Genomic DNA, 13,025 nt, shown 5'->3' on the forward strand with positions numbered 1-13,025 from the left:
GAAATGGATTTTGTTCAACAGCGTTATAAAATGCTTGACAAGCCAATATGAGAACAGATGGACAAATAACTCTACATGCAAATATATTTGGTGCCAGAGAGGGAGGCTTGATGCTGTCACAGTTGGATTTAAGGTCTAACATAACCATACTGTGACATTTAAGGCCTTCTTGTTGTTTCAAAAAGCGAGTGCCTTGATTTTTTTCTCCGAGCACCACATCTTACAAAGTAAGTATAGGAAGTGCTCCTACCTTCAAGTATTGCTTTTTGTTAATAATGCTAATAATAAACCTTACACTGATGATAATGTTCTCATGCATACCGTGTGTGGGTAACATGTTGGGAGGTCTGTGTCTGTTGCATATTTGTAACGCTCTCTCCTTCCAGTCTGCAGAAGCCTCCTAATTACTCACTGATAGACAGCAACTGGTGACTCAGCTAATAGTATCAGCAGATATCATAATCTTCATTCAGTCGCTAATAAGGTTGCAAACCTCCAGTGATGGCCTGTAGGTGAGTGTGTTTCAAAGAGAGAGAGAGAGGGGGGCGCAGGAACATTTTCATTCATTTATCTTTGCTGTGGCCAGAATGATAATTTAGAGAGGGCTCTATCTGCAGCGCACTTCATCATGCCGAATATTAATAAAATTAGACCTGGAAGGCTATTTCGTCCAGATCGAGCGCGTCTCCTCCCTAAATCACAACGGGGAGCGGCACATAAAGGACCAGAGAGGGCCACTGTTTTGTCTTAGAACAACAAATAATAGTTAAACAAATGAATGGGCGAATTTTGCGTTTGAGTTTTAATGAGATGATGCTGACACCTGCACCAGGAGAAGCCAAAAACACTGCTTCTTGCTGCATGTCTGTAATCAAAGAGTTCACACAAAAGGTAAAGTCCTGTAACAGCGCTGGAAGGCCTTGTTCATTTCCTGTCCTCATTCAAGCAGGTGAGATTAGAACCATTAGCATGTGTCGGTCTCACTGTGTTTTAATTAAGCTTCTAATTTTGGTCGTACAGCGGCACGTCGCGGGGTCGACCGTCCTCGACCGTACGTCAACTCTTCAACAGGCTCGAGGGGCAGGAAGCTTTCCGAACCGCTTCCACAACATTCTCTCTCTTCTCTCTCCATCCCCCCCTCTCCAACACCGCGTGGAGTATTGTTAAGAAGCCTGAGTTCGGCTCATCAATTATTGAACAGCCCGAATCATGTAGAATTCTCTAAGAACCCTGTCTGCCGCCCTTTGTACTTCAGTGAATTGATTAATATTTCATTTGTGTGTGTGTGTGTGTGTGTGTGTGTGAAGGTGTGAGGTGTTGAGGTTAATCTGCTCTCTCATCAAGCTCCTCCTTTAAAACCAACAACATTCCTTCGCTCTGTTCCGACGCCCCTGCCTCTGCTGAGAAGCTGTCCGCTGTAAAACGCCCTTTAATGTGACACGAGTCAGGTGGACTTCAACTGCCAGTTTATTGATGAGTGTGGTGACGGTTTACAAGCTGTGACACAGCAGTCCACAGCTGCTCGTAATACGACTTCAGCTTCATCCAACATGTTGCTCAGGGAAAAACAGGTTGTTTCTAGCCAATGATAGCAAGTTATTTGTGTCTCAAACTGTAGCTTTCTAGTAATTAAGCTCTCAACTATTGAGCGTTTACAAAGTGAAAAATGAAGATGGTGCGATTTTGGCCACAGTCTCACTAGGTGGACCTTTTCCAGCAACTTTTAGGTATTGAATGAATTAATAAATGGCAGAATAAAAACTGAGAAGGATGGACGGATATATTCAGCAATAGGTGAAGTATCTGATGAAACCAGACTGATAAGAAAAGTATCATGTGAGAGTTTATTTATGATTTACTAGAACAAACGTCATTCCAGGTGGAGTGAGCAACTGATTCTGATGCCCCTATCAGAACCACTGATGCCATACATAGCTCCTGTGCTGTGGGCTAGTTATACACAGATGTACACATGTACATATCTTTATGAAAATGCAAACTGATATTACACACTAACCCTCTGATCCTCCCCTCGACAGGAAACGAAGCGCTGATAGTAAACACATGAAGACTTTAAATGAGGACAGTAGTAAAGGGTGCAGCATCCAGCATCTGGAGACATGTGTGAACTGCTTTCTGAAATGAATCTAATCTCAATCAACTACAAGATCAGAGGGCTGATGACATGTGTTTTTGTGTATAAGGAGTCCGACAGACAGCATGTCTTCATCGTGACAAAATGGACCGAGAACATTTCATTTGTGTGGAAACTTGAGCCACCAAACCAGCTAGAAACAACTGGGAGCCACAAAACACTGGTTGTTTTAAATCTCACAGAACCACTATCCCCACCCCCACCCCACCCCCACACACACATGCACACACTTTTCGACTCACCCACTGAGGACCACAATGAAGTCCATGACGTTCCATCCGTTCCTCAGGTAAGAGCCTTTATGAAAAACAAAGCCGAGGGCGATGATCTTTATCCCGGCTTCAAAACAGAACATCCCGATGAAGTACGGCTCTGTTTTCTCCTGCGAATGCAAAGCAAGAGTGATAATAAGTTTATGTGTCAGGTCTGGGTTTTCTGAGGATCCGTAGGCTCCATCAGAGGCAGCTGGGACTTCTTGTGTAATCACATCATGGTGACAGAAAAGTGCAAAAAGTACTGTTGCATGTGCTGACGTGTGAGTATCTCACCAGTCTCTTAGACATGGGAGTTTTGTCCTCTCCAGGAAGGTGCTGCTCCAGAGCCAGGACGATACAGTTGGCGATGATGGTGGTGAGGATCATGTACTCAAACGGAGTGGAGGGCTGAAGTTAAGGAACTTACGACTGACAATGTTGATTAACCGGTAAAGCATCTTAATTCAAAAGAAAAGACTGGATATATTCTGTACTTGACTTACTTTGAAAATATCAAAACCACACAGCCCAAGCCCCTAAAGCATGTTCTAAGTACTTTTATTATTTTCCAAAACATCCAGGCAACATCCAGGTCTTAACAAACATTATGCAAAAAGGATCGACACTAATTTAAGCTGCCAATTTGGTGCGCTTCACTGAGTATTAACAGCAGCAGGATGTAAGTGGGATCAGCTCAAAATAAACTACTGTGCTCATGCTCATGGTAATGGAGGTAAATGTCACCCTGTGCATGATGTGTTTAAGTAGTTTTTGATAATAATGAAGGCGCAGAGGAATAAGCTACATCAGGCTCTGGACACACAAGGAGGTCATTGTTGGTTTTGGTCTTTTCATATTACAGGATGTCTTCAGGTGTCAGACACTTTAATTAAAAATTCAAGATCATTTTCTCCTCGGATGTTTGGACAAACCACCTTCTCCTTATTCATGCAAGTGTACTGTGTGTAGTAGATATGAGCCGTCCAGAGCTGGGTGTCAGGTAGAAATATGGTCATTAGGGTGAGTTAAGTTAACTGACATTTTGCCAACAGGAGAGTGCAAGTTTGAAGTAAAAAGACAAAGGTAGGTTTAAAGATTTGGAACATCAGAAATGTGGACGCAAGCAGAAGAGTTTGACTCATTTTGACAAAAAGAAATCAAAAGATGGAAAAATTAAAGTTGATGAAAAGTTTTGTGGCAATTGCTTATTCAAATCTAGAACTATTTAGTGATTTTTTACGGGAAATTCTAGTATTTTTAACCCTGGAACCTTTATTTACATGTTTTAGTATGTAATGGGTTCAGTAGATCACATCTGCAGTGGCTGCAATGTAATTTTTGTGACTTTTAATAGACCTGCAGGCACCCTGTATAACAACACTAAAATCACTAAGTAGTGGCTGGTTCATCTTTTAATTAATGCATGTAAGTGACATGTGGATTGTCCACAGAAAGTCAAACCTATGAAGACATGTTTCTGGGTCACAGTTGACTGCGATGTCGTCTATTCAGCAGAGCACAGTAGCGGTACAGGAAATGTGCGTAGCGCAAGACATGGCACAAAAAAACCTTTCTCGTACAGAGCACTGACAGGTCTATACACAACGACTAGAAACAATTCAGAAAAAAATTAATTGATTTAATTGAGTTAATCAATCCCAGCGGCGGCAATTACGGTGTCATGTAAGCATAGACAGACAGGCTAACACTGAAACCCCCTCTGCATGAAACCGAATTAACCAGGCATGTTCGAGGCCCCAGGGCCGGAGACGTAACCAGATCCAGGCTGTACCTTATCTGAGGTCAGCAGAGAGCGACACAATCACACGGAGGCAACGGAAGGTTTATCGCGGAGGAATGAGCGGCAGGGTCTGACATGTGATCCTATAAACAGGGTCACTTTCGCAAGCTTCACCGCTTGTTCCATGGGACCTGCACTGGCTGTCGGTTCAAGCCGCTCTGGGGTTGAGCTCAGCCAGCAATGTGCTCTTTATCTAATACTCTGCGTGGGCAGTCCCCCTTTCTGCAGAAGAGGTAGGAAGGCAGGGAGCTTAAATCTGCAGAGTGAAGACAGGGAGGGAGAACGGAAGGAGGAAGGAGGCAGAGATAACAGGCAAGAATGACACAGGAGAAAGTGATAAGGGGGATGATCAGCGGAGGAGCAGATGATGGTTATATAGGGAGTCAGAGGCTTGCGAAACGGGTAGGTGAGGAGGAGGCAACGAGACCATGTAAGACTGACATCGATGTTGCGCTGGCAGCTGCACCCAGCGGGGTTACTCAGGGACAAGTGAGTGATGGGAAGCTAAATAAACAGGCAATCGTACTCCCACTAGCCCGCTCTTGCTTAAACCAAGGCTGCGTACACAGATTGGCTCAGCGATTTCATGTTAAATCCCTGAGAGGTTTTTTTTTGGAAGCACAAATTCCGAGCAACAGACAGAAGAAAACGAGCCTGACAACAAAGAGCAAAAAAGTGGTTTCGTTGCTGAGGGGTTGTTTCAAAGCGTGTGTTTCCTTTTTAGGGAGTGTAATGTATGTTTTGATTCACTTCTCCTCAGTAACTAGCGTCACTTTAGGCTCGCAGAGAATCCTCAGCAGCAGCCAGTCGCCACACCCTGCCTCCCTCAAACACACACAACAAACAGGACGAGGGGGGGAGACAGAGAGAGGTAGGTAAGGACGAGGAGGAAAGAGAGATAATGAAGACAGAAAGACAGAGGTATCCACGGCAACAGGCTTCTATTCCAGCCAAAAGTCAATGCTACGAGACGGCACAACTATCTCTGTCACACACACCACACACACACACACACACACACACACACACACACATAGGCTACAGCTGTGCTCCACATGTCAGAGTAGTTTTAAGTCTGAAAGTAAAAGTGATATATTCACATGTCTTTTATAGAAAATATATTTAAAAAATGTTTGTTACTTTGTATTTTCACTTGGCAATGGAACAACGGTGACCTGTCAATTGTCTGTACAGAGTTCCAGTTTTCCTTAATTGCTTTTTATGTCGATTTGGTGAACATGTGGCAACCAGTTACCTATAACACATCCAGCAAATATGTAACAGTCTCATCTTAGCTCAGTTTTTGTTCTCCATTAGCTTCTGAGATAACTGGCACTAGTTTTTAGTTTGTGGAGGAAATTGAATCGTTAGCAGTTAACTGCTAAAACTATGTTGACCTGATTGCTATGCTAAGTATGTTTTCAATTTGAGCATAAAAGCTCTTGAGTGGAAAAGCAGAAATGTCCACTCAATCTGAAAAATAATGATGAATAATAATAAATAATACAGTTTTTAACCTTGGCAGAGACGGAAAAGTTGGTGTATCCATAAAAACAAAATTCAACGACGTACATTGGAAACCGACTTATTGGACAATTCATGGCGTACATGAAACATCTGACTTGAACACTGAAGAGATGCCAACATTGGCGGCAGACCAAAACATCAGATTTGTGTGTGGCGATGAAAAGACTCCTCAAAATAATCCATGAAATAAACAAACCATTTGTGCTTTCTGTATAATTGTTTACCATGAGGTTTGGCAGGCACTCATTTAATGACATCATCTCATTGTGCTCTGTTCTCTGCAAAGGTTTGATGGCACCTGACCGAAGAATTAGCTCATCCAGCTGTATTTGTAAGAAAAGTATATTTCTGAGTCTCATTCCCTACTCGTCTCTGTTGGTTAGGGCTAATGGGTTACTCTAAATTGTCTGTAGGTGTGAATGTGATCATGGATGGTTGTTTGTCCCTATATGTCAGCTCTGTGATGAACTGGTGACTATCTGGGGTGTCGCTCAATGTCAGTCCCCCCCGTGACCCTGAAAAGGGTAAGCCATTTCAGATAATGGATGGATGGACGGACGCATTCCCAGCTCATTGAAAACTGACGCTTCTGGATTGAAGCACGGGTCGGCTGTTAGGACTGAGACTCAAATCTACTTTTTTTACCAATACTTCCTTTAATAACTCCCAATACCTGATGGGGTAGTGGATGAAGACGTGCATCAATTCGATCATTCTTTCGCTGAGTTGCTCAAAATTTGTTTAACATTTCTAATACATTTAGATAAAACCCTGGCTTGTGTCTGTCTGCCGTTTGTGCTGGGTAGTTGTTGTACTGTTCCTCGGCCAAGAGTGACTCAATGAGACCTGTGAGTGTGAATCAAAACAGCAAAACTGCAGCGTCAGAAAACCAACACAATGAGCTGAAAGATGCCAAAGAGCTCTGTAGAGAGACCCCTTCTTTTATACATGGCAATTCTATCTATTGATAGGACTGATTTTGGCCACTGCAGCCTTTTCTGTGTACTCGCGGAATTATCGGCCTCCAGGTTGTGACTGATATATCTGGCGTCTCCTGACTTCCCTTGACATTTTAATAAATTCTCCCCCGTGAAAAATGAGTAAAAATCTACACTGAGCTCAGCATAAGTTACACACTTCAACAAGTGTCAGTAACCACAAAACGCCTCTGTGCCGTTCTGGTGTGTGACGTTGATCACGGATTGTCTACCAGCTTTAGCAGCGAGGCGTCTCGTCAGCAGTCCTGTGAGTCACAGTGACGCTGGCGCTCTGCCTCGATTCTTCAAACATGCGTGTAAAAATAGACACGGAGACGGAGTGTGATGCCCTGTGCATCTGTGAATACGCTCAAGCCCAGATTGGATCCGAGCCCCTGTGATTATCATTACATGGAGGTGAAAATCAAAATGAATCACAGGCATCTGAGGCTGGCTTATTGGAAAGCTGTGAATTATCAGCTGTCTTTGTGTGTGTGTGTGTGTGTGTGTGTGTGTGTGTGTGTGTGTGTGTGTGTGTGTGTGTGAGTGAGTGAGTGTGTGTCAAAGGCAAAGAGCGGCGTTAAATACACAAACAAGGAGCAAAGCCAGGAGTTTAATCTCCAGTCAAATCAAGAAACTGATACACAACAACTCCATTAAAGAATCGAGACTTTGACGATTCATTAAAAATGCACGGAATAAAAGGTGTCGTCAGCTGAATGGATTTAACAGACTGCTGCGCCAAACGCAGTTCAATATTCCTTTAATTCCACATCACCTCCACACCTCAGTGGCCTGCTTGAGCCAGCCGATCAATCCTGGGGATAAATGCGGCCATAGTTCAGTCAGCCCTGTGAGTAAACCCTGTCAGTTGAGAGCCACAGGCTGCTCTTATATACACCTCTGTCAGGAGGTATAGCGGACCGGTGGATATACAGTTATAACACCAGAGGCCCTGAGGAAACTGGAGGAGGAGGCTGGAACACGCCTCCATGTGATTGTGATGTTTGTGGGGTTACATCCACAATTACTTGTGTAATTTTCGTTCAGATTAACTCCGAAAATGTGCTCTCATTTAAGAGGTTAAAAAAAAAAGCAAGTGCTAAATGGAGAATAAATGAGGATAAGACCATAAATGCACAAGGGGACATCAGGGTCATTTCCCTTCTAATTTTCCATTTCGGTTTTTCACGCAAGGATGCAATGTAGTTAAGGGGGAAATTAATGACGTTCCTCAAGTATAAGCTGACCCCTGAGCCATACACAAAGAATTTACGACATTAAAATGTGCCTTAATGAAATTACCATTTGTGAATTTTAAGTCCTGGTTACACCTCCGAGAGAGAACAAGGTAAGAAAACATAATCTGTGCCATTTCCTGCCCAGCATCTAAAGAACCCGTGTTACTGTTCCATGCTTAAAAAAGTATCAGGCGTGTGGTTATTTCTGTGTGCCCTGATGAAACAAACCCTATTAAACCAATCAATCTATTATTTAGAGGTGTACCTTCTCAATGGGAAACTTCCCACCGTGGGGGGTCCCAGTGGGGATCAGACAGAGGGAGCAGCTGCCGGTCCTCACCAGGCCTGCCGCACTACGCTCAGCCCGCCTGCTTAATTAGCCCTGCCTCTTCCCTGCCAGGCCTCCATCAGCCCTCCATCAACTGAGACCTCAGGCAGCTACTGTAGACTCACACACACACACACAACCTTTTACTCCTGTGGACTAAAAGAGAGAATATGAACCCAAAGAAATGAGCCAACACAAAACCCACCATGCCTCTCAGACCTCTGAATATTTCCTGAATTGATCATCTGCAGTTAATTGAGCACTCAGAGACAAAAAGGGGCTCTTACAGTGAGGTGACAGCGGCAAGTTGTGCTCCAAACACAAGGCTGACCTTTTACGAGATGTCCTGCAGAGATTGCGTGCATGTATGTGTGTGTATGTGTTTGTGTGCGTGTGTGTGTGTGTGTGTGCGTGCGCACGCTCCTGTATAGCAATTTCTGTGAGGACCAATATGCGTGAGGATGTTTAAGGGTGGTTTTCACTTCTTCAAGGAGCTGTTTTAGCGTTAGGACCTAAAGAATTAGAAATAGATTCACATTTTGTGAAGTTTAGGAGATGAAAAATCTACAAAGAATCAGTTCTCAAAGTCCTTAAAGCCAGTTCTCCATTGGACGGTCAAAGGAAAATGCAGCACAGCTTAGCCAGGGAACCTCATATTAATAACTAGACTGAAGGGAGTCGCTGCTACTAGTTAAGAATTAGAGCAGCATATTAACCTCCTTGTAAAATCATAACATATCGTTCTTGCAAAAAAAAAAAACAACAACAAAAAAAACATGTTAATAAGTGACATTTTGTGACCAAATAATGGCAGTTATTTTTGCTGAGCTTTACAGCAAGTTTTGTCTCGCCGATTAGGTGGCCAGCCAACAACCTTACTGTTTTGGTTCTCGCCGCTGTCAAAGCTGGAAGCTCTAAAAAAAAACCCTGTACACCACCTGCTCAACACAATAAGGGTCCATCACATCTGTGACCACAGAGCCGCACTTACGCACACGAAGAGAAGACTGCAGCAGACAGCCGAATGCGTGAGAGGAGATACCTCCCCATACCACCGGTCTACTTTGAATCAAAGAGCATGCCTGATAAAGAGTTGCTTATGGCCCTAGTGAAGAGGTGGAGGTGAAAAATAAGGAGAACCTGCGTCAGATGGGCGGTAGATGGACATGCATTTCTGTAGTGCTTTTCCATTCTACTCAGATTTCACACACGCATTCATACACTGATGGCAGCAGCAGCCACGTACTGTGCCAACTGCTCATCAGGGGCAATTTGGGTTCCAGTATCTTTCTCAAGGATACTCTGACATGCAGCCGGGGGTGGAGGCATGGGTTTGAGCCAGCGACGTTCCGATTACTCGACCAATCGCCGTACCCCCTGAGCTGCACTCGCCCCAGCGTTAAACGGGTGAAATCATATACTGTATCGAAACTACAGCCTTCAAAGGGCTTTCCTTCTCATTCTTTTATGTTTCTCCTCTTGTGCACTGGCTCTACATGCTGATCTGGCCAAAAAGCTGGCAACAAGGCCTGACAAATAGTGACACTCTGCAATGTCCCTGACACGAGGCGATGACACAGTTAGAGACGAGCTGGTGAACTCAGTAGAGCATTTAGCTGCTGAAGAACCAGGCATTTCTTTCAGGAGCTGGTAGAAACTGAAAGCGGGTGATTGGACTTACATTTGCAACGTGGTCTGAAATCACTGCTGAATGTATAAATAGGAAACTGTTTGCTAAAATGTTCACTATATGAACTTAAAATATGTCAATTCCACATGTCAAAACTTTTTTCCAACAAACCCCAAGTGGCCGAAAAAGTCTGTCAGTGCAGGTCTGGGTATAATTTTGTATGCAGGGAGCCACTCATCACAGCCACAGTGGATATTGACCAGAACACAGCAACACTCAGCTCAGCATCACTCCCTTCAAAACCATATTAGCAAACAGTCTAATACAGAATAACCGAGTGAGTGATGACTGGCTGTAATAGCTCATGACACGGCGGTCAGACATCATCACATATAATTCCTGTTAATGTCTGTTGATCAGATACAGTAGAGCTCATTAGCTGTAATGAGACACTCCCTCCATAACAGCACATTAACCTGCAGGTCATTCAGTCTGACTCGTTTCCTCACGGTCACTACAGCACACACGGTATTGTGACATAAAGCCACAGAATACAGTGCAGTTGGAGTACGGTTAATGTTACGGCCCGACCATTGGACGGCTGACATGACTGTCATCAGATAACCAACTCATGCGCAGGCTTCAACCCTTTTCCCTCAGCTGCTGATTGAAATTCATCCCGTTTCTATTTTTAATCACCTCAACGGAGGGGCAAACCCAGAGGAAACAACAATACGCAGCGATCAACAATGGATTCTATTTGCTGTTTCTTTTTTTTTTTTTTTTTCTTAAATCAGCAGTGGGCCAGTCAGTCAGTCAGTCAGGAAGCTGCTGAATGGAGCAGAACAATAGCAGAGGAGAGGCCACACCTGGCACGGACACCTGGTGAGCTGCACAGCAACAGCAGCAGCAGCAGCAACAGCAGCAGCACAAACACGCCACCGATGGACATCTGCGTGTGGTCGTCCTCCTCAGCAACAGGGGGAGGAAATAATAAAGTCTCTCCCCTTTCAGTAATAGAAGAGTGAGTCATTAGGTTTGATAACGCCGCCAAATAATCATTAATGTAATCGTACTACTGAGAGTTAATAAAAGTGTTATGTAACACACATTTGGATAATGCCTCCACCTGATTTAGTACTCAGGCAGATAGGAGCAGATGCATTTTAAATGGTTGTGTTAAGTGGGTGAGTTAGCCAAGAACACAACATTGAATCATAAAAATAGGACAGGAGAGATGTCTTCGAACTGGAAAAAATGCTGCTTCAAAAATGAATAAAAGACAATGATCACGAGGTGTTTCTCGCCAATGAAAAAAAAAAAAAAGGCTGTAAATGGAATAAGTGAAAACTGTCTAAAACAAGACCCACTGATCTCTTTAAAATGTTACTTACATCATGTGTAACAGGCTATTTTGACTTAAAAATAAGGAACATACACTTAAAAAGAGTTCTGCATTGCAGATGTCTTGTTTTGTCAGATCAAAACTCCAAAATAAACAGTTTGCAGTCAAATGAGGCAAATCCCCTCAGAGAATGTTCGATGGTTCTGCTAAAAAAATGACCAGAACCGATCATCGTTTATCAAAAATAGCCGCAAATCGCTTTCCGTCATAAACCAATCGATTATTTGACGCGGCCTTAGTTGAGTTGGACACATGACAATGACAGCTTCATAGGTTTTCGTTGACAGAAGAGATTCACGGCTACGGACAGACAGAGGAGAAACTCCTGTGTGTTCCTCTAATCCACTTTCCACTGACACCTCCTCCCCCTCTGCAGTAGTTTTGGTCTAGATATAGCTGTTGTCATAACCTGAGTCACACTCATGTATCAGCTTATTACATCCACTTTTGGATGATCGCTCCATGAAATAAGGAGGAAGATTTCAATTTTAAATTAAAAAAAAGACATATTTGGTGTGTTCGTCATTCCCTTCTCATAGATTAATAATGTCCTGTGCAGTATGGGATTTAAATTAGGTAATCAGTTAATGAACCAAAAAGTAATGTATTAAACATGCAATTCTCTCTCTCTCTCTCTCTCTCTCTTTCTGTGTGTGTGTGTGTGTGTTGAACCCATCATATGTGGCTCTGTGTGTGCTGTCCATGGTGCTGACTCTGTGTAGCACAGGCACAAAACACTGGAGAGAACTCGGCTGTTTGAGGGTTGGGTGTGTATTTGTGCGCACTTGTGGAGAGATAGGAGACGTCCACGTTCAAACCGGGGACCACAAATGGATTCCGGTTAAACACAGCGACCACAGTTTACCCACCTCTGTAATTCAACCCCAGCGTGACTTCCTGCACATTTCACACACCACCCGCTTCACTCGCACCGTGAAGCAGAAAAGGATATGGCCACTCAATGATTTTCTTGGCGTACTTCCTGACCACGTTGTCCTCGCCGAAGATGAAGAGGGACCTGTTGACGGTGAAGCAGTTCTCCCTGACCGGGATGGGGTTGTACAGGGCCATGGTGCGGGCACGCTGCGCTTTGGTCTGCTTGAAGGCTGGGGAGATGCCACCTGTGGACACGGCCGCTCCGTCGCGGTTCCTGTTGCGCTCGGACCCTCCATCCCCGGAGCCCAGCAAGCCCGGGACGTCGTCTCCAAAGCGGGCCATCCTGTTAAACGGGGAGGACAGTGTGAGACAGGAGGCAGGAAAAGGAGGTTATAGTCTCCCGGAAAGCAGGGCGCGGTGCTGCGCTCCGTGTGACCGCAGCGGAGTGGCGAGATCCGGACCCGTTTTAGTCCATCATCTGTTTTAGTCGCGAAAATAGCTCACCCCCTCCCGTCAACTTCAGAATCTGAGCGACAATCTGTTCAGAACATTCAGCAAAGCACGTCGACTCCCTTCTCCTTCGAGTGCGCTCTGCGTAATCGAAGAGGACACGTATCCAAAAAGTAAATCAATCGCGCCTCATTTAACAATCCGAAGCTGTAACAACTGATTCATTCTGCTGCGTTTTATCCATCCGAGCACTGTGAGAGCTTCAAGACCTGCTGCAACAGGTCACGTCCTCTTCAGCCATCCTCAGTCAGTCCCCAGAGCGAGAGGCAGAGGAGCAGGGCGATCCGTGGATTTCTTTCTTTCTTTTTTCTTTTATGTATT

General features: G+C 44.2%; 1 protein-coding gene across 6 annotated transcripts in view; it reads right to left on the minus strand.

Moving 5' to 3' along the window:
• The window catches only part of LOC119028470 (voltage-dependent R-type calcium channel subunit alpha-1E), a 105,515-nt gene that overhangs the window by 57,128 nt on the left and 35,362 nt on the right, over positions 1 to 13,025 (minus strand). For all 6 annotated transcript variants that reach the window (XM_037114500.1, XM_037114499.1, XM_037114496.1 and 3 more), the window contains exons 3-5: positions 12,271 to 12,537; positions 2,704 to 2,809; positions 2,398 to 2,537 (exon numbers count right to left, since the gene is read on the minus strand). In XM_037114500.1, the coding sequence (XP_036970395.1) occupies positions 2,398 to 2,537; positions 2,704 to 2,809; positions 12,271 to 12,537 (513 nt within the window). The remainder of the gene's footprint in view (positions 1 to 2,397; positions 2,538 to 2,703; positions 2,810 to 12,270; positions 12,538 to 13,025) is intronic.

The sequence above is a fragment of the Acanthopagrus latus genome, chromosome 11 (assembly GCF_904848185.1).
Source record: "Acanthopagrus latus isolate v.2019 chromosome 11, fAcaLat1.1, whole genome shotgun sequence".
In the NCBI taxonomy this organism is placed as follows: Eukaryota; Metazoa; Chordata; class Actinopteri; order Spariformes; family Sparidae; genus Acanthopagrus; species Acanthopagrus latus.